Source organism: Xenopus tropicalis, chromosome 6 (assembly GCF_000004195.4).
Source record: "Xenopus tropicalis strain Nigerian chromosome 6, UCB_Xtro_10.0, whole genome shotgun sequence".
Classification (NCBI taxonomy): Eukaryota; Metazoa; Chordata; class Amphibia; order Anura; family Pipidae; genus Xenopus; species Xenopus tropicalis.
Window position 1 is genome coordinate 131,044,044 of NC_030682.2, and position 21,460 is coordinate 131,065,503.

General features: G+C 41.4%; 1 protein-coding gene across 3 annotated transcripts in view; it reads left to right on the forward strand.

The window, feature by feature from the left end:
- The first annotated feature begins 200 nt into the window (after positions 1 to 200).
- grhl2 (grainyhead like transcription factor 2) overlaps positions 201 to 21,460 on the forward strand; it is a 47,413-nt gene continuing 26,153 nt past the window's right edge. Inside the window, exons 1-6 of one of the 3 annotated variants that reach the window (XM_031903347.1) lie at positions 201 to 397; positions 12,832 to 13,018; positions 14,872 to 14,939; positions 15,739 to 16,126; positions 17,070 to 17,125; positions 17,951 to 18,107. In XM_031903347.1, the coding sequence (XP_031759207.1) occupies positions 378 to 397; positions 12,832 to 13,018; positions 14,872 to 14,939; positions 15,739 to 16,126; positions 17,070 to 17,125; positions 17,951 to 18,107 (876 nt within the window). In that variant the 5' untranslated portion in view covers positions 201 to 377. 3 annotated transcript variants of the gene reach the window in all.

The following is a 21,460-nucleotide window of genomic DNA, read 5'->3' on the forward strand; positions in this document are numbered from 1 at the left end:
CTAGTTATGCCCGACTTACTATTTAAGCCAGGGAAAGGGATACTGTACTTGTCCCTTGCCTCACACAGCAGCCAGGCACAGGGCTCTGCTCATTTCTGCAGCCCAGGAGGTGTGCAAAGGGGAGTGTATAGGGGAGGGGCGGAAGGTGTGGCCGCCTACCTGCTTCTTACCTTTCTGGCTCAGCAGGAAAAAGAAAACTTTAAGGGAGGGGGGAAGGGTTGGAAGGAGGAAAAAAAAAAAGAAGAATTACCAGTAGCTCTAGTTCTGCCATCTCTTTCCCCTTGCACACTCCACACACCTTTACCTGCACAGACTTGAAAGTCCAGTTCCACCAGGGGAGCCTGGAGAAGATAAAGAGAGAGTTCATTGGATCAAACATGTCACAAGAGACGGACAAGTAAGTGATCATACTGGTTTTGGGATCTGGTGGCAGGAGCTGGGAAACTTTTTTTTTTTCCTGCTTGCCTCCCTCTCTCTCCTTGTTGTTGGACTGGAAGAGATCAGAGGCAGCCCTGGGATCCTGCTGATTCAAACTTTGCTGCAATCAACTTTTTTTCTCTTCATTTCATGACTTTTTCTCCCTCCCTGGACTATTGTGCCTGCAGGGAAGCCGGGCTGCTCAGTCTAATCTGTTGGGTCAGGCCTGAGATTGGCTTTTGTGCGCAAGGAACAAAGGGCTTTTTCTTTTGAAACGGCCATCTTCTAGGGATTTGTGTCAGGTTCCTAGGGGTAGCAGGTGGGCTAAGGTGTGTGCTAAATAGGGGTCTCCTTTTGCTCTTTTTATCGTTGGTTGAATATACCGTAACTGAACTGCTGTGCAGCAAGACTAGGGGTTGCTGTAATGCATGGTCCTGGTTCACACTAACAACTTTGTAGCTGCTTCACGTAAAGCAATGTCCTATGTGTGACCCTCCTGCTGTTTTGGAACAGCAATTCCAGCAGGGGATGGTGGGAGTTGTAGTTCAACAAGAGCTGGAGGGCTACAAAATTGAAAAACGTCAAACAGGGTGCCGCCACGGAAAGTATAGAGGTAGAAGCTGCTGCTTGCACTTTAGCTGTCACCGCATCTCTGTTGCAGGCACAAAGGTGAACATGCTCCTAGTGATGCCTAATGCCATCTATATTATTATTATTAACATTTATTTATAAAGCGCCAACATATTCCGCAGCGCTGTACAATAAGTATATACAAAAAATTCTGTATTCTTACTTGCAGTTTAAACCTTGGCCAAGTATAAATGTCTATTAATTCATATTGTAATGTTTATGTTTTAATAAAGATGCGTTGTTTAAACCAACAACAATAGTTCTGTTAGAACAGAGTGGGTATTTTGATATCATAGTTTTGGCAATATGGTTCTAATATTACACATATATATATATATATATGTATTGGCATAGGAGAAAAGTGAGAACTATTTCATAACAATGTATACAATTACAACATAATAAAATCTTATGCTGTTAAATACTTTATGGATTACAAAGGTCTGTAATGTTACGGATCCACCCTTAGGTACTTTTTTAACCTCTTATGCATAGCAGTAACAGTTTGGGGTAGCCACCCCAAACTGAATATATATTTAAACCCATAGGTTACAAGGCTAATTAGCAGTTAATTTAGGTGGATACTGCAGTCTGCACTGCTTTCTGTGCAGCCATGCAGAACACCTCAAAGCTAATTGCTTCATTCAGAGATGAGGAACTTCTATGTGCCCAGTTTTAAATTGGCCGAAGACCTTTTACAACAGTGTGTAAAATGTTAAAGATTAAAATATTAACTTTTTATACCTTTTCCCCTTGATATCTATGCTCTTTTTTTTTTATAGTTGTTCGCTAGGCAATCTGAAAGCTATCCTGTGATTTTTTTTCAAGTGCCCCAGCTGGTGGTAGACTCCTTTGCCAGAGCTGGTCCAGTCAATGCTATTCTCTATTGAGAGTATGAAGATTTGAGCTGCTCGGAGACATTCAATATCCTGTCCCGGGCCCCTCCGTCTTTCATCCCTTAAGTATTGTCCTCACTTTAGTCCATGAAAACCCATTGTTCTCCACCAAGTAAATGCACAATGATCATTAACTCCTGGAAGATGCATTTAATTGTGTGGAAAACATCTCCTCATGTTTGGTAGGCTAACTGCAAACGAAAATTAACTCATCCTTTGAAGTCGTAATGCGGCAGTAATGTTCTGATTAAGTCGTGGAGCCATTCCAGGGTTTTCCCTTTAATCTGCAATCTGTATGGTCTTTCTGTTGTTGCTGCACCATGCCCCGAGCCTTAGCACTGAGACTTCTACTTTTGAGATTGTGGCAGGTTGGGACAAGCTCACAACAAAGTCAACATTTCTGGCATGACAATAGTACAGCAGTAGCCGGAATATTATTATACTGGGGGAGAGGGACTTTTATGATCATGTCACATGGAATGGGCCTCTCTTAGTGTAAATGTTGGGCACGTCCACTGCATACAGGTAAAGGAGAGTGAATGATTGTTAATAATATAGATATATGTATGCCATACTAACCCTGCGGCTTTGAAAATTGATCCCAAGCATTCATTACCCTCCTTATTTATGTTAAAGGCATGATGAATCTTATTTATAATTAGTGTAGCTTCACTATATTTTCATATCATTATTTAGTAAAATGCATTCTAACCAGGTAGTGTTATTAATCTGCTATTTGTGTTTTTATGTATGTCTATGTGAGAGGCCATGTTTGCTCTTCAGATTCTACTTAATATTGCCCTTCAGTAGCCACATCATCAGGTTATAATGCTTGCTTTACCGCCTCCAACATTTATTTTGATAACTTGGTTAATTATAAAGACCTTTTGATTCAAAACAGATCTAGTTGTGGAATATCCAGTGGTAAAAGAGCCATAATGGCAAAGTATTGGAACATATTCTATGATATATACAGTAGTACAGTGGCTTTTCTACAGGACCACTTGGCACTGATTTTGGCTTCATTACCCAGATGGACTAGAATGGATTTGTGGAGAAAAACATCCCTTAATTTGATTACATATTTTCCCATAGATGTCAATTGGGTTTTCACCCTGAACTATGTTTCAGTTTTGTTTAGATTTCTGCAAAGCCCCCGTTTCCTATTCATAGAAAATGATTCTGGCAGCTAAGGAATCCGATCCAAGGGAATTGGACGGTTACACTACTGCATGCTTTTGGTACCACTGTTATTTCCCAAACACCGTTTACGTTTGTGCGTGAAAATGCCATGCCCAGCAATGCTTACTAAAATAAAGAAGTTCGGGCCAAAATGATTTACGAATAATTTGATATGTTCTAGTAATAATATGAAGCGAATAATCGAAGTGAAATCCGATTTAATGCCTCTTTCGTTTGTCTCAAAAAGCAGCAGTTCTGTTCCGCTGGAGCCTTTATAACTGAGCATTTAGAGATCTTTTTCCGAAAACCATTATTTATATCGCTGTAGGATTTGAGCCCTTAGCAGAAATAATTAGCAGTAGCTGAGATAAGGAAACATAGCAAGTCAACGGATATAACCACTAAGCAGGGTTAAAATTCACAGTGCTAATAAGGATATTAATATATCCTTAAGGGGGTACGATTGGGAAGACAGCGCTACACATACATACATGCCTTTGCAAAACAGGTCATGCTACTTGACGTGAGCAACGCCGGATCTTGACCCGCCTTTCTCCCAACCTTAACCCCTTTGCCTGTTTTACTTACCAACCCCAATAAACACACGGACACCAATTCTTGGGATAAAAATGGCCGCAGAACATTTATTAATAACAATTAGTGGTTTAATTTAAAACATATCATAAGAACAAATAAGATACAAAACAACTCATGAACACAATACAAATGTTTGTATAACAAACAACCAACTTTGAATAAACATAAACCATAACAAGCCAATAACTGCGCAGCGCAACTGGCGCTGCCAGCTGCCCTTCCAGCCCGGAACCCCCTACCCAGCAAAACTCACCTCCTAATCCACTTAATTACCCCTGAGGTTCCAGGCATGCCACCCCCAAACAATTATCAAACTCCCATCCTAACCCAACCATTGTTTTCCCCCAACTCAATCACCCCGCCAACACCGTTGCCTCCACCTCTATAGGGAGGGAGGGTGGGCGTTTTCCTATGCTGCCTAAAATGGATGAGGAGCGGGAATGTTTTCTGCTATTTATACCCCTAATACGAAACAACCAATCAGATAAAAACTGGGAGTGGCTATGTCTGCCCTACTGCTACATCATGCCCCTGCTTCCCTACGTTTCCCTACGGGTCATTGGGCTACTTTAGTTTTGTGGGGGTCACGCAAATGATTTTGCTGTCAGACCTGCTAACTTCATTGGCTGTCAGATGCACTTACATTGTTATATGGAATAATGTACCCCCTGCTTTACGAAATAAGGCATTTCAGTATCCTCAGAGTTCCTCAGTGATTTCTGATGTTCCTACATTTAACTCCTGGCTGACAGATTCTCTATAAAAATATGTTGCAGAAAACAGTTCCTATGTGAAACCCTGCTTCATACAAATAAACCATTTTCATAAAAAAATACTTTAGCCATTGGGTGCCATTGGGTAATCTTAAATAGAAAATTGCCATTTTAAGTACCAAGGGCCGTAAGATTCACGGTGCACACTGTGAACCAAGGGCACACATCAGCTGATCTCTGAGGGAGCACACAGACCAACACTAAATGGGGGCTCAAGGTAAAAGATGTAAAAGGGCAATATTTACTGATATATATTAATGCCATTTTGGTAAGATTCTTTAGTAGGCCACGTAATGTGATATAGACTATCTGTTGGTTAAATATTCTTTCTAGGGTTATAGTTTTCCTTTAATATAGAGCCAGAATACAAAATATAATAGGCCACAGCCATACTGGCCCCAAGTTTGCAAAGGCCCAAAACTGCAATATCATACTATGAAGTAATTTGAGTTCTTAAGAGTGCTTCTTGTCCTCGGTTCTAGAGGGCCAAATGTGCTTCACCATCGGAAATAGTGTGAAAAAAGCTGAAAGTGGGGGACTGTGGATGTGGCATGTCGTGTGCAAAGAGATTGTGTTTTATGCATCTAATGCATTGGGCCCGGCAGGCTACCTTGCCAAAAACCACCCTACGTGTGTCCCAATATGCCCCAGCCCATGGAAGAATCAATATGCACTAATGTATAAGGACTGCCCTAGGTGTGTCCCAATATGCCCCAGCCCGTGGAAGAATCAATATGCACTAATGTATAAGGACTGCCCTAGGTGTGTCCCAATATGCCCCAGCCCGTGGCAGAATCAATATGCACTAATTTATAAGGACTGCTATAGGTGTGGATGCCAGCAGCCACCATAAGCAGTCACCCTAGTCATTATGGCACCCCAGACTTGCCTTTCTACAAAGCCGGGCTCTCCCTGCCCTTGTAACACTGCACTCCTGTAAGGTTAGTTCCCAGTGCACTTATGGAAACTTTATAAGTTGATGTCATTTGTAGAAAAACCATCCTAAGAATATGATGGAGTCTGATCTGTTTATTATATATGCCTAGCTATATTTATGTACAGAAAATGTACACATCAATTTGCAAGCTGCCATATTGCTTTCTTTGACAGAGGCAGTTTTCACAGACATATATGCAAAAGCATCCCAAATGGACAGAAACAGATCATTTTGCTGCAATTGCTATCTGTAACATAGCTCTGCTGCTACCTGCAGTATGGCAGCACCTACTCATGCAGGATATTTAATGTCATTCTGAGATTTCTAAAGCAATAAAATCAGTCAGTTAAATCGAGCTGTCAGTGTAATCGAGATTCTGAGATAACAGACATGTGTCTCATTCACTCCTCCCTGATTAACCTGTAGAATGCCGGAATCTGTCATTCAACCGTAGCAACCACAGACTGATGATAAGCAATAATAAATCTTGTACCTTACAGTAGTAGAATGCCGCTATACCTACTGTGTGTGTACATGCATCCATTCAATAACATGTAATCACTCTTAGTAAGATGGGAGGCCAAACCTTTATATATGTATATATTATAGGGACTAGCTTTAAAGCCTTGCAACAAAAACTGAAATTCTCTTTTCCAGCATTGCCCTTGTCAATGGCCTTACTCCCAGCTTATCCTAAATCATTGGTTGTCAGACTTTTTTTGGATGAAGCCCTCATCGGAGGATCAAACCTTTGTTGAGGGCTTCCCTTAGCTGATAATGAGGTTACAGATATATGGATACATTGCTGTATCAACCATTCAACCAAGTTTATACCCATGTATATAGCTGTTACCTTCTGGAGCACTAAAACATTATTTTGCCTAATTCTGTGCTTAAGGGCAAATGCCCATACATGGTGCCTCTTACCTTCCAGTTTGTGCCTGTATGTTACCCAACCACTTAGATTGTAAGCTCTACGGGGCAGGGACCTCCTTCCTACTGTGTCTCATACCACATGGCACTTATATATACTGTATATTTATTGTATTTATTTATTATATCACTGTGGCGCTTTATAAATAAAGTTATACATACATACATACATACATACATACATAAGTGTCTACTTCATGTGATCTTCATGCTAAACATCTAGGAGTATTTAAACACCATATATAACCCTAACTAACCTTCTGTCAGCCATTGACACATTTCCAGGGGCCAGTGGTGTAACTGGATGATACTGGGCCCCACAGCAAATTAAATTAAGGGCCACAAAACATTGACAAGTGGCTAATTAAGGCCTTACTGGGCCCTCTACATTACTGGGCAGGGTTGGCTTTCTCTGTAGTAAGGCCTCTGCTGGGGGGTCCCACGAGTTAAGAGACCCACTGTCCTAAAGATAATTGGGTTCTGTAGTAACTTTGGAAAACAAAACACTGTGCAGATAAATATCTGGAAGATAAAGCAAATGGTTTTCTGTGTAGCATTTAACTACTAAGCACTTCTGATAAGGAACCCTACACCTCTCCTCCACCCTCATTAATCATCCCTTTTGCCAAACTCCTAGTGACAACAAAGCAGCTGTGTGGCACGTGACTTCCAACGGCTAGCAGCCCATTATCCATGCCAAAGCTGTTATCTTCATTGTGTAGTGTGCCTGACCCGTCCGGCATTTTTCAGTTACACCTTTGTGTTCATCTAATAGATTGAAAAAGTAAATGTAAAAAAAAAAAACATTGCCCTTAGTGCGCTTACACCAAGTGGGTAACAATATGGGAAGGAGACTCTTCAACTGCTGTGGAGCCCAGGGATTGTAGACGGTCCAATGGCGCCCATTCAGATGAGCAACCCGAATAAATATATCTGTATTCTTCCAAATATACTGAGGGGCCTTAAAATGATTTTGCTGTGGTGCCCAGTTGATTTTAGTGTAATGGCATTGTGTAAAACTGTGAAAAGAAAATGAAGCTCTACTGCTTTAAAAGCTGTTTTTATTTTTTAAGCCTTCCCGTTGCTGTTCATATTCTTGTTTGTAGTGAAAACATGATAAAAGGCCAGACTAGGTGTGCAGCATAATGGTACCAGGTGTTCTGTCAGGGGCACACTATGACTGTGTGGTACAAATAGAGGGACAGGCTGTAGGTATAATGTAGTGGTAACTGTTTATCATGCAAAATGCAGCGCATAGGCATCCCCTGGCATGTCCATAGCTTCTACATCATTCAAAGAGCACAAAGCAGCATTTCCATGGGACACAAGCTGCTAGGGAGCCCTGTACTTACTGCCTGCTTATAGCATCACGTACCTGCCAGCTTTGCACCCTATTCTGAATCTGGTGCAAAGCCCATATGGTGGTGCTGGAAGGGCTAGGCACGATTTGCACTCCTGGTACCAAAGTCAGGACAGTCATTCGATATTAGCAAACACGTAAATTGAACCTCGGGCTATGTGCATGCTCATACTGACTGGGTATCCTGGCTGTGAGGTATGTGGTCAGTATGTGCATGTTTGTGTCCTTATGGCCAGCCACACATGAAGTAGGCACCCAGCTGCAGACAAAGGCAGTACAATGTGGGGGACCACATAAACTGCTGAGTTACTCTTAAGGTGGCCATACAGGGGCAGATTTCAGCTGCTGCTATTTGTCCTTTAGACCAATGTGGCAGCTTATCTGCCCATGTATGGGCACCACTGAAGGGCCTCCCCGACATCTGGCCTGAAATTGGCCAGACGATCGAATTAGGGCCAAGCAATAGGGTCAAATGATTTAGCCCGATATCGCCTTCCTGTAGGTGGACATAATGGGAAAAGATCTGCTCGCTTGGCGATCTTGCCAAATGGGTGGATCTTACAGTGTATGGCCACCTTTAGAGTTTTACTCTGTGTTTTGACATCCAGATTGGTCTGTGGTTCATGGGATTGTGGCAGTCATTTTGCCTTGTGATACAGGCCTTAAGTGAAATTTTAACCCAGCCTGATTAAATGAAGATATTTAGGAAAACACATTAATATCTCAATACTGCTCCATTTGTAGTTGTATGCATTGCCTGGCCTCTTCCCTCTTGGCATAAGTCGTGTGCGCTCTCTGCAGCCCGTTATTGTAACGGGAATCGGACGAGTTCTGATTTAAAGCCAGCTGGCAAGCTCTGAATGTGCATCCCTCCTCCAGCCCAAAAGCTTCTGATCTTCAGTCCTCTGGAAACCACACTCAGGATAATTTATAATGAACACAGTGGCTTAATTTTTATCTGCTTCCCCTGCCTTATCAAAACATTAAATGGAGACATTAAAATGAGTTTGCTTAATCATATTAGCTAACCTTACCTTGGCACTATGTGTGGCTTTGGTGCTGGTTGATGCTGCACAGATCTAAATCCTTCATAATGATTTGCCAAAAATCCCTCAATCTCGCTTACCAAGCCCCTAGATAATGGATAGGCAGCCTATGACCTGATGTTGAACAACAAATACCAGCATTCTATTGGCAGCGGTTAAGGGTTGCTTCATGTAAATCTGTGTTTGTATATAAGGTGAATGCACTGGAATCAAAGATATCTCCTTTGTATTATAGCTTCTGGTGTGTAAAGGGCATGTGTCTAATTTTAGCTGAATGTTTAAATAGGATGGCAGTAGTGTAGAGCATGGATCCCCAGCATTTTTTTACTCATGATCCACAAACGGATGTATAAAGTGTTGGTTAGCCACACAAGCATGAAAAAAGGATGTTAAATAAGGGCTGTGATTGGCTATTTGATAGCCCCATGTGTGTCTCTGTTTTTCCAAAATTTGCCTCCAAGCTGCCTTCCACTATTTTTCCAGCTTTTAAATTGGGATCACTGACCCCTAAAGCCAAAATCTATTGCTCTGTGCGCTTACAAACGTATTAATGCTTTTTTCTTTGTATTACTTATCTTACTAGACCCCCGTACCTATTTATATTCCAGTATTTCATTTCACCCACTGTCTGGTTGCTAAACAAGACCAAAGTAGCTAGATAGCTACTGAAACCCCCGAACTGGAGAGCTACTAAATAAAAAGTTAAATGAAAAACCACAAAAAATAAAACATGAAAATCAATTGCAAGTTGCCTCAGAATATCAATGTCTACATCATATTAAAAGTTAATTCAAAGTTGAACAACCCCTTATTAATCGATTCAAGCAAGTTTCCAAGTTAGCTGTCATTCCTAACCTGTCATATTTTTTTGTAGCCCAAACTCTAGTCCAGGGGTCCCCAACCTTTTATACCTGTGAGCCACATTCAAATGGAAAAGGATTTGGAGAGCAACACAAGAATGTTGTCCTGGGGGTGCAAATTAGAGCTATAATTGGCTATTTGGTAGCCCCTATGTGGACTGGAAGCCTATAGAAGGATCTGTTTGGCAATTACACTGGGTTTTATGCCTCCAAAACTTGCCTCCAAGCCAGGAATTCAAAAATAAGCACCTGCTTTGAGGCCTCTGGGAGCAACATCCAAGGGGTTGGGGAGCAACATGTTACTCACGAGCCACTGGTTGGGGATCACTGCTCTAGTCCCTACTTTTGACTTCTCAACTCTCTTTTATAGAGAAGAAAAGTGAGTTGCTACAGAGAAGGATTTGTTAGGTAGTGACTGCATGCGTTGGAAGAACTAAAGATAAGTCATATACTTGATCTGAAAGAATGTGATTCTGTTGACATGAAGAATAATGTTAATGGAGTATGTTTTGGAGTTATGATTAGTTTTCAGTTTTTGTACCACTCTACCAGCAAGTTTTGAGGCACATTTGAAAGCTGAGACTGAGCTGAGATAAAGGGTTAGGTCTGAGTAAATAGACTTGAGTGGCATCAACATAAAGATTGTATTGTGACCCAAATGAGCTAATGAGTTTACCAAGGGAGTGTGGTTAGAGACAAAAAGTAGATGCCCCAGAACAGAGCCTCATAATACATCTACAGAAAGGTCAACAATGGAGGTGGGAGAGTTGCTGACTCCTCTACTCCTGACCAAGCCAGTTGCATATTGACCTGAGTGTGGAGCCAAAACAAAGCCGCCTCTCATTGGGGTATGGTCAGATATTAATCAGGAAGGATGAGGATCACATCAATCTCTGGGTTTGGTCTTCAACAGATCTGCACGTGCCCAATTTGATCTGTTGTTTGACTAGGGGTCACTTGGGTTGTCAAATTGTGCATTATTACCAGTTATAGCAACACTGGCCTATAGCTAACTGGCAGCTGATGTTCTAATTTACCAAAACTAAAAAATCTCTGATATGGAATGTTACTATCAACTTACTGCTATACATGCTGTCTCTCTTGTTAATATTGTGAACGCAGTTCATTTGATATTTAGGTTTTTGCATTTAAAGTCAGCAGGGGCTATAATTAGTAATCCATTCTGATGGTCTAGTGCTCCTATTTACTTGTCATTGAAGCATGTCCATTTCAGGAACACTATCAACAATGTCGGCAATAATGTAGCAGCAATAATAAAGCTACAAAAGATGTTTAGAGATCCCTCTAGATCTGTTACTGTTAAAGGAGCATAATAAAAGTTGCTTATGAAAATTGTATGCACTGCAAGCTTTACTTTTATAAATCAGCAGTTATATAATAGAAATGTTATAAATCAGGAGCACTTAGTGATTCATCTGCTGACATAAAAATGGAGATTCTAGACATACATTCAGGATCGGAGCAACTTATCCATAGGGTAAATGTCCTTTATCTTAATGGCTAATTAACATTATTATACTGATGCTTGGAATGCCTGAGACTGAATGAAAGGCTCATTTACAGACCCATGTGCAATATGCAATGTACAAATACTCAAGGGGTCATTTACTATATCTGTTGGCACAAGAGCACCAATGGGCATAAGAACACCTTAATCTCGTTTCGTACGATATTCGGTGCGTGTATGGCAAGTCGGCGAGTCGACTGATATCGCAGGAAGCTGCTGATATCGGTTGACTCGCCGATTGGGCCAGTTAAAAGATTTTGATCGGGTGCCATAGAAGGTGCCTGACCAAAATCTGCCTTCATCGCTGAATCGGCAGAAGGAGGTAGAAACCCTATTGTTTCTACCTCCTTATCTGCCGTTTCAGCCCTGAACAGTTTGTGGCTGATTGTACGATCTTTCGTGCAAATCGCCATGTGTGTGGCCACCTTTACACACTGGTTCCTTACACAATGCACCACACAGTGTTCATAAAAATGGGCAATTGCAGCTTTGTTTTGTAATTTGTGTGGTGGTGTTAATGAGGCCTATGAACTTGGCATACCTTTTAACCACAATTCAGTGTTTTTCACAGAATATTAGTGCATCCTTCCCAACTAGCATATGCTGCAATTAATAACAGAACAAGTGTTTTATTCACTAGAGATAAGTCAGTTGTATGTGCAGGTACAGCACACTAAGGGACCCTGGAAGTACTAGAGTACACCTACTTAAGATGGGTACATGTTGTTAATAGTGTTTGAACTTATAATATAACCTCTCAAATGTTAATGCAGCAGAGAATAAAAGAACACCATTAAAGCTTGTCTTATAATAAAAGTTGATACATTTGGGTTCCCCTTTAAGGCTAAGGTTAATGCCACACTCTGGCATTGGCCTTTCCCTGTGCCGGGACCTGGAGCCATTGCGTCAGCTTAGGTGCAGGCACAGGGAGCAAATTTTGGCACCAGAATACTTACTTGCGCGTTTCAGTGCCGAAATCAACTCTGTGTGCCCGCACCCAGTTCAATGCAATGGCTTCTGGTACAAGCAAGGAAGAAAGATAATAGCAGTGCAGGGTTGGATTTAGGCCATTTAAATAAATAGGGAAAAGGGGCATTTGCTCAGTGCCTACCAGGATAGGGGGCCCACGCATTTTACCTGAGATAACCTTTGGCAAAAGCATTCTGCAGAAATGGTAGAAACCTCATTATCTGCCTTTTTTCTTGTGGCTTCACCATTTTGTTGTTTTTTGTTCCCAGGGGTGCTGGTCCAGGGCTGTGCATTTGGGGATCATGTCTGTTTCCTTGCTATAAAAAAAACTTCATGTGCTTGAGGGTTATTCTATCACAAATTTCTTGGGGCAGTGGGGGCCAACCAATTACATTTTCCCCACTGGTACCTTAAAGCAGCCCTGGACTAATTCTCAGCCTGAGGCCAGCGCAGTCTGATAATCCACCACGTGTGGCACTAGCCTCAGGCGCCATATGGCCACTACTAGTGAATCTTTTCCTCCTATCAACCCTGTCTTTTACCCCTTCCCAAGCCCCCATAGCTGGGTAACTTTCATTTACAATGCTGGTTTAATCCATGGTCACTGTTTATATGTTTGTTATAGTTGTGTGTGAAGTGTAGTTTTTTGGCATTTTGTAAATAAAAAACATTGTTTTGGTTTTATTTATCCCCTTTATTTTAGTAAACGACTTGTGGTCTTGGTTCCAAATGACGCTGTGTTTAACCCTCGCCGTGCCTACACCAGTGAAGATGAGGCCTGGAAATCATACCTGGAGAATCCCTTAACGGCCGCAACAAAGGCAATGATGAGTATAAATGGGGATGAGGAAAGTGCAGCGGCCATTGGACTATTGTATGATTATTACAAGGTTAGGGGCCTCTTGAATTTTTTTCTTCACATTCACATTTCTTATTTTATTCAACCTTTCCTGCATAGTGACATGTGGCAAGGCATTCTTTGCTGGCTGAGATTTGGAAGTCTACTTTCCCTTGTGATACTTGGTGCTTCCATGCTGCATTTAAAATGGAAACAATTCGCTGGTCTCTGGTTACCATTGTTCTCTCTAAGAAGAGTGCCAACATCTAAGCACTGTGTTATATTTAGCCATTTAGTTATATTTCCAACAAATAAGTGTTCACTGCCAAATCTCAACTTAACTGACCCTCAGTCGGAGCTAGTGGGGGTCTCTAGGAGAGCAAATAGGAATATTCCCCAAATCTCACCCTAACTGACCCTCAGTCGGAGCTAGTGTGGGTCTCTAGGAGAGCAAATAGGCAGGTTCCCCATATCTCACCCTGATTACCCTCAGTCAGAGCTAGTGTGGGTCTCTAGGAGAGCAAATAGGCATATTCCCCAAATCTCACCCTAACTGACCCTCAGTCAGAGCTAGTGGGGGTCTCTAGGAGAGCAAATAGGCATATTCCCCAAATCTCACCCTAACTGACCCTCAGTCGGAGCTAGTGTGGGTCTCTAGGAGAGCAAATAGGCATATTCCCCAAATCTCACCCTAACTGACCCTCAGTCAGAGCTAGTGGGGGTCTCTAGGAGAGCAAATAGGCATATTCCCCAAATCTCACCCTAACTGACCCTCAGTCGGAGCTAGTGTGGGTCTCTAGGAGAGCAAATAGGCATGTTCCCCATATCTCACCCTAATTACCCTCAGTCAGAGCTAGTGTGGGTCTCTAGGAGAGCAAATAGGCATGTTCCCCAAATCTCGCCCTAATTGACCCGCAGTCGGAGCTAGTGGGGGTCTCTAGGAGAGCAAATAGGCATATTCCCCATATCTCACCCTAATTACCCTACATTTTGAGCCTCTCAGTTACAGCTGCCCAGTCTGGGCACCACAGTTGTACAGATTATAGATGAAAGTATTGTGCTGTGTCCTGTATCCTTGCACTTCGAGATCACAAACACTTTTATAACCTTATTTATTTGTACTTTATGTTTAATAAAATTGTAATTTTAATTATCTGTATTTAAAAAGTAATAGTTTTATGGAAACTCAATGTTAAGTACCCAGAGCAATCCAGTTATAGTTTTTAATAAGGTTCCACAGGAAATTTGTTGTTTGCTCGGTAGCGTGTTCATTTATATCACATCAATCATCCGGCCATTGGGAAGGGGCTACACAGAGCTCTCCTGCTAGTGTCTGGTCTATAAAAGCTTATGGCCGCCTTGGTATCCAGGAAGTTACAGTTCTTCCCCAATTATAGTCTATAGTAGTCTGCCCAAAACAGCAAATTACAATTAGTTTCATTTTGTTGCTCCATTTCTTCTTTATAAGCTCAATGGTACGATTATCCCTAGGAATGCTACAGAACAGTTTGGACCAGGCCATTATCTGCAAGAAATGTGTGTGGTCTCCTCATGTTGGTTTCCTCCACACTCCGAAAACATACCAGCATGTTAACTGACCCCTGTTAGAAATGACCCAAGTGCTTCGTGAATGGGATTGTGACTTTACATTGTAAGCTCCACTGGGACAGGACAAGGGCAGGATCATTATACAGAAGCATTTATAGAATTCATAAGCATTGAGATTCACCTTGACTGTAATTGGAAAGAATACAACGGAATTCCTTAATGTTTTACTGGTGATTTCACAGGATTCTTTTACAATAACTTTGTTATAATATAATATAATATATTATATATAAATGTGTGTGTTTGTAAAATGTATAGTGACTACCTATCAATGTTCATTCTTGTTGCACTTCTCAGGTTCCAAGAGAGAAAAGGTTGTTATCGTTAAATAAAATAAACGAAGGCCATGAAGATCAGGATAAAAGGTAAAGACCCTGTTACAAGGAATCCTCCGCAGCCCAATCTCTCTATAACCGATTCTAATTGGTCACTTCATTGCATGCTTGTTAAAGGGATGGGCATAGCAGGAATAAGTGGTATTTCATAAGTATCATCTGATATTTCAGCATTATAGTCTTCAGGAAGGGCAGGGACGCAGAGCTGTTAATATATAATAATAAGAAATAATAAACGCAAAACCCAATGAATTTCCTTATCTGACGCTATATTTACAGCCCATGGCACTTTCTATTTCCTGTGTAGGGTTTGGAGATTTTGCTTTCTGCAGATATGGCAATTACCATTTATGCCTTCATATCATCCTGTACTTATGATAAGGAGACTCATAAAACACCTTGAAGCTGCTCCATTCACATATTCATAGATAAAGGGCCAATAATAGGACATGTCTACAGTTAAAGTATACGCTAAAGAAGGCATTTAAAGGGATAGTAACCAACGTCATTAAAGGAGAACGATTGTTCACAGGGCAGAAGAAAGCGATATACACATGCATGGCCACCTTTGCATTGTTCTGTTCTTCTAGCTTTTGTGTAAAGGAAAATAAATCACCATCATTTCTTGATTTTAAATTAACTTATTTTCATAAAGCAGACATGAGTAAAGAAATCCCTGTGCAGAAGAGCTTACAATCTAATGTTGATGAAGTACAACTACTACTACTACTAATAATATAATAAAAAGTGTATGTATTCTACACTATATTATACGTTATTTATGTATATATTTGCTTGAGACTAATTCCAAGTCGTTGCTATTGAACAGAAATTGCCTTCCAGCCAATGAAACACCAAGCAACTTGAGCACAGGAGAAAATCGTGTGCAAGTTCTGAAAACGGTTCCTGTCAACCTGTCGCTCAACAATGATACTGTTGAGAGTTCCAACAGAGAGAAATACACCACCAGCCTGTCTGAAAGCCCCCAGCCGGCTCCTGCGTCGGCGGTCACCGTGGTGAAAGCAGAGGAGTTCACACCAGTGTTTATGGCCCCTTCAGTGCCTTATAGAAGCGACGGAGAAGAACCCCGAGGGGTAATCTTTGAGCAGACTCACTTTGGAGTACATAGTATTACTACTCATTCGGACTACCTCAAGGATGACCAGCGCAGCACTCCGGACAGCACTTACAATGAAAGTTTTAAAGAAACCACTGAGGTCAGTGCAAATTCTAATGCCATTAAAATGTATAAAAACATTTAATTATCCATAAAGTTGTAAGCTCTGACCTTTTTCCATAAGATTTCATGGAATAGAGCAGTGCTTGTTAGCTTATTTCATTAGTGGGCTGGTTACTTCCCATACAGCGTGTTCCAGGGCCAGATTATATTAAAATGACGATGTCAAGCAATGAAGTCTGTGGAGCCCTATGGCAAACTGGGGGCCATAAAAACCCTTTGTATGGAAACATCTGGCCCATGGACCTCGTTGGACAGCCCTGGAATAGAGGAAGGGGCAAAGTCTGGAGACAAGTGGTGCTCATTTATCAACACTGGGCATTTGCCCGTGGGCAGTGATTGGTTTTTATCAGCCAGCTCTAAGTAGAAAAATGAATGCAACAATTTGATTGGTTGCCATGGGTTACTGCCCATGGGCAAATTTGGCCAGTGTTGATAAATTGCCCCCAGTGTTTCTGTTGAACAGCCAGCCCATCAGGTCTTTGCCTACCACCAAACAACATGGCTACAGTAGAATGAATGTTAGAAGGTCATATGATAAAAACATGTTTGTTGCCCCAAATATTCTCTAAACTATGGATGAGTGGATGACACCTTGTTTTTAGTGTAGGGGTCAGCTGAACTACTGTGACATATCAAAGGGAAGCAATAATTACAAAAAAGGCCAACAACCAATCGTCTAACTACAGTAGACTAATCTTAGCAGTTAGCCATTTGGTTGATATGAAGTGGTGCAGTAAAGCAAATGTGGACTATGTTGCTAAAAATGTTCAATAATGTTTTGTTGTGTGTACTGGGCTCAATGCGCGCCGCCACCAGTGGATGTTTTTTTGCACCCGCTGTATTTCTCTATGCTGTGTTGTGTCTTTCGCATACGTTAGATATGTATAACGACTTTATGTAATATTTTTGTGCCTTCTCAGAAATACCGGACCCCTTCAGTAGGAACAGAGGAATTTCTTTATGAACAAACTGCAAGGTAGGCTTAGATCTTTGCTCTGGAATTGGGTGTAGAAAGCTGTGTGAGACATTTTGTCTTTATTAGAAATGTTATCATTATATTTATAGTTATTAGTGTTTCATGGGTGTTATAGTAAACTGCTGGGTAGCCCCCGGAGTCCGGCATCGGGTCAGGTAGCCACAGAATTCCCAACAAGTCGTCAGGTTTTGGGCAGAAAGCCCCTGATTCCTTGAACATGTAGGTGGCCCATGGGTACCCTGGCTAGATACCTGGCTGATTGCAGGCTCGCTTTCCCCCCACCTACAAAAGTAATTTTTCCCCCTGACATGGTTGATCAACCTCCAAAATGGTGTCATTTCCGGCCACCAGTGATGTCACTTCCGATTTGTCGAGGTCCCTCGGGTTACAGGTTTAAAGCAGGTAGCGGGTCAGTAGGTCCAGGTTGGGTTGTGCGTAAGGGGGTCCAGGTTTGACATGGGTCTGCCCAACTAGACTGCACAAGTCCAATGCCACAAAATGAAAGTATTGTGGATCTTAGGGAAATATAACCCTCTAAAGGAGATCATGTCAAGACTATGGGCTAGTTTCAATTCCACAAGAAAACAATTCTCATAATTTAGTTTTCCCATAAATTTCCCATAAATGTTTGGCCAATGTATGTCCAAAACCTATGATCTCCCCAATTAGTATCTGGTTCTTGGATCATTTCGATTCATGGGCCATAGCTCACATATTATCAATGCATATTATTGTCTTGGTTCCTCATTAAAGTTTACAAGATATGCCTGAGTTACATTAAGTAAATGATTAAATTGTGTTTATTGTCTATTGAATTGCCTACAGCAGCACCTTTCAGTATACATTAGAAGCCACAAAATCTCTGCGCCAGAAGCAAGGAGAGGGGCCAATGACCTATTTAAACAAAGGACAATTTTATGCCATCACTCTGAGCGAAACTGGAGCCAACAAGTGTTTCCGACATCCCATCAGCAAAGTCAGGGTATGAAATATAGTTGCACAAACCTTGTTAACATTACTTAATGGTACTCATCATTCCCCTGTGCTGCAATGTATTTACTGTGGACCTACAAATTCCATTCCACCAGTTCAATTTCCGCTTAAGTGCAATAAGTTGGGCATCCTCAGGGTTTGGCTTCACAGCACAGTTTGGCTCCACTAGGGGAATTGTAATGTTTAAAATACCCTTCCCTACGTGCAGCTGCAGCCCATTCCTTTGAATTGGAAATGTACTGGCAGATAAGGTTTGTCCTGGGTAGAGAAGTCAATGAACATTTCATGCATGATGGAATCAGTGTTGGTTCATATCCAATTCTAATTAAAGAGTAGTTTGCCTTCAAATTTATTTATAGTATTATTTTATAGTAATATCATTAGATGATTTGCAGTTGGTCTTGATTTTTTGGTCAACAGCTGTTCTGTTTCATCAGCAGTTGCTGTGGTCTTAAAGGAACAGTAACACCAAAAAAATGAAAGAGCTTTAAAGTAATAAAAATATAATGCACAGTTGCCCTGCACTGGTAAAACTGGTGTGTTTGCTACAGTAACACGACTATAATTTATATAATAAGCTGCTGTGTAGCCACGGGGGCAGCCATTCAAGCTGGAAAAAAGGAGAAAAGGCACAGGTTACATAGCAGATAATAGATAAGCTCTGTAGAATACAATAGTGTTTTATCTGTTATCTGCTATGTGCCTGTGCCTTTTCTCCTTTGAATGGCTGCCCCCATGGCTACACAGCAGCTTATTTATATAAATTATAGTAGACTTTCTGAAGTAAACACACAACTTTTACCAGTGCAGGGCAGCAGCACATTATATTTTAGTTACTTTTATACACTTTCATTTTTTTTGGTGTTACTGTTCCTTTAATAACGCTAGCAACCAGGCAGTGATTTGAATGAGAGACTAGAATATGAATAGCAGGGCCGGAACTAACTGAAGTGGCAGCTGCCTAGGGCGCAACGATTGGGGGGCGCCAGGCAGGAGCTTCTCCTGCCTACCCCTAGTCTGCTCTCTTTAGTCATTGCCTCCGCCGCTTGTCATTATGCGTTGGGGGCAATGATCCATCGCATCCCATTGTGAACCCCCCACGTGCACAACTGCGCATGCACGCCAAAGCACATGCGGGCAGGGGGGGAATGGGGCGAGGTGGCCGACCGGGATGCCTAGGGCATAGATGAGGATTAAATATAAAGATAAGTAATACAAAGTAACAATAAAATTGTTAGCCTCACAGAGCATTAGCTTTTTGGCTGCCAGGGTCAGTGACCCCCATTTGAAAGCTGTTAACAGGCAGAAAAGTAAGGTAAATAATTAAAAGACTATAAAAAAAATAAATAATGAAGACCAATAGCAAAAATGTTAAGAATAAAACATTTTATAATATACTTAAAGTTAACTTAAAGGTGAACCATCCCTTTAATTAGTAGAGGTCTGCCCAGAGTTCACATCACTATTCAGTGTCGGACTGGGGTGCCAAAGACCCACCAGAAAACCTTAGGCCCACTCTCCATACCACCTTTCCTTCACTGTTCACTCACTTTCTTTAATTTCCTAATTACTTCTTCTTATTCTATCATCTATCCTTTCCTCCATTCCTTCTGTTTCTTCTCATATAGAAATGAGTAATGACCATGGTATAGGCATACAAGGCAATGGGTGAGCAGGGGGGCCCACTGACACCTGGGCCCACCGGGAGTTTTCCTGGTATCCTGGTGGGCCAGTCCGACATTGTCACTATTGTATTTTCATGAAATTTAAACAGATTTGGGGGAGATCAAAATCTTTATAAGGGTCCAAAACTGTACCGAAACTGTACCAAAAATCCCTGGAGTGCCACAAATTTTTGGCTGTTGACTGTTGAATATTGAATGGTTAATGGTTGGATAATCCCAAAGTGTGAACATTCGCAACATATCCTGTACCTGTTATCAGCATCTGCACAAGATATGCATTCTTTTGTAATATGAGCAGAACATATATACCTGTGTAATACGACGCCTTGGCTTTTTTTCTCAAAGTAATGGCCTATAGAGGAATGTCAGATCTTAGCAGGAAGGAATTCAAGGAAATGTGCTTTTTAGATAGGAGTGGCTGTAGATTCTTCTCATAAAACTGTTTGGTGCCAGTGTTGTGGCAGGTTAGTACAGGCATACACAGGAATGGTTGGAGGCTCGGAATTTGGGAGCGACGGGTGGGGTGCTGCTGGTGAGAAAACTGACAGGGGTGATGAGTGGGAGCAAGCACAGAGACATCTTCTTAGTAGTTAACTTACTGTAAAGAAAAATATATGTTAAACATCACATTAGTGCAAATTTATGGGGCCTCACAAGATTCCAAATGTAGCCCCAGGCCAGTCCATTAGCCCGCTTGTGTCTCAATTCATTAGCCCGCTTGTGCCTCAATTCATTAGCCCGCTTGTGTCTTGATTCATTAGCCTGCTTGTCAGTTCATTAGCCTGTTTGTGTCTTCATTCTTCATGCCTAAAGTATAGAAAAAATGGTGACCTTCTTTGGCAGCATTGGGATTAAGCAATATTTAGTATGCATGTAAAATGTTGATCAAATTTAATAGAACAACTATCACTTCTAGACAGAGACGGTAGAACTGAGCTGCATAAGTTGCCTTGAGCCTATGAAATCCTGTGATTTCTTGAGGACAGTCTTCTCCAGTCATATCTCCAGTGGGTCTTAATCATTTCAGGAAGAAGGTGGGGCAGAAAGGGTCAAGCTAAAACATAAGGTCAAATCATAATCCGGTATCAACAGAGAATGAAATATGTTTTGCCACAACAGAAGTTCATTGTACTTTAAAATAAGGGACTTCTTCTTCAACCAATATTTTATAGGCTGGAACTTTGGACGGCATTTAATGACCTAAATTAATCCCTTCCACATCACTTCTTGAGTGCACTTTGTTTGTTTTTTTTCCTCTTTGTATATAAAACAGGAAGAGCCAAAGCAGAAGAGGAAGCCTGAGTTGTGGCAGAAGTATCGCAGCTGAATGGCAGGGACACAGAGGCCTTTGAAAAGGGCAGATGGCAGACTAGAATAGGTAGAATAAGAGCCAACATGGGTTCTTTGGCAGACTTCTCTGATTTATTTTTAGGGAACTATGGCAAAGGCTGGGGGCAGTGGAATAAGGTGGTCACCATATTAAATTGTTGGGTGCAGACTGGAAAAAAAAAAGACATTGGGTGCAGCACAAGTTGACCCACAAGTTGGGTGCAGATTGGACAAAGAAAAAAACAGATAAGTAGGAGATTTCAGAGTAAGTAAGAAGGCAATAGCTGAAGGATCCACTGGCTGGCACAGAGATGTAGGGTGAGAACAT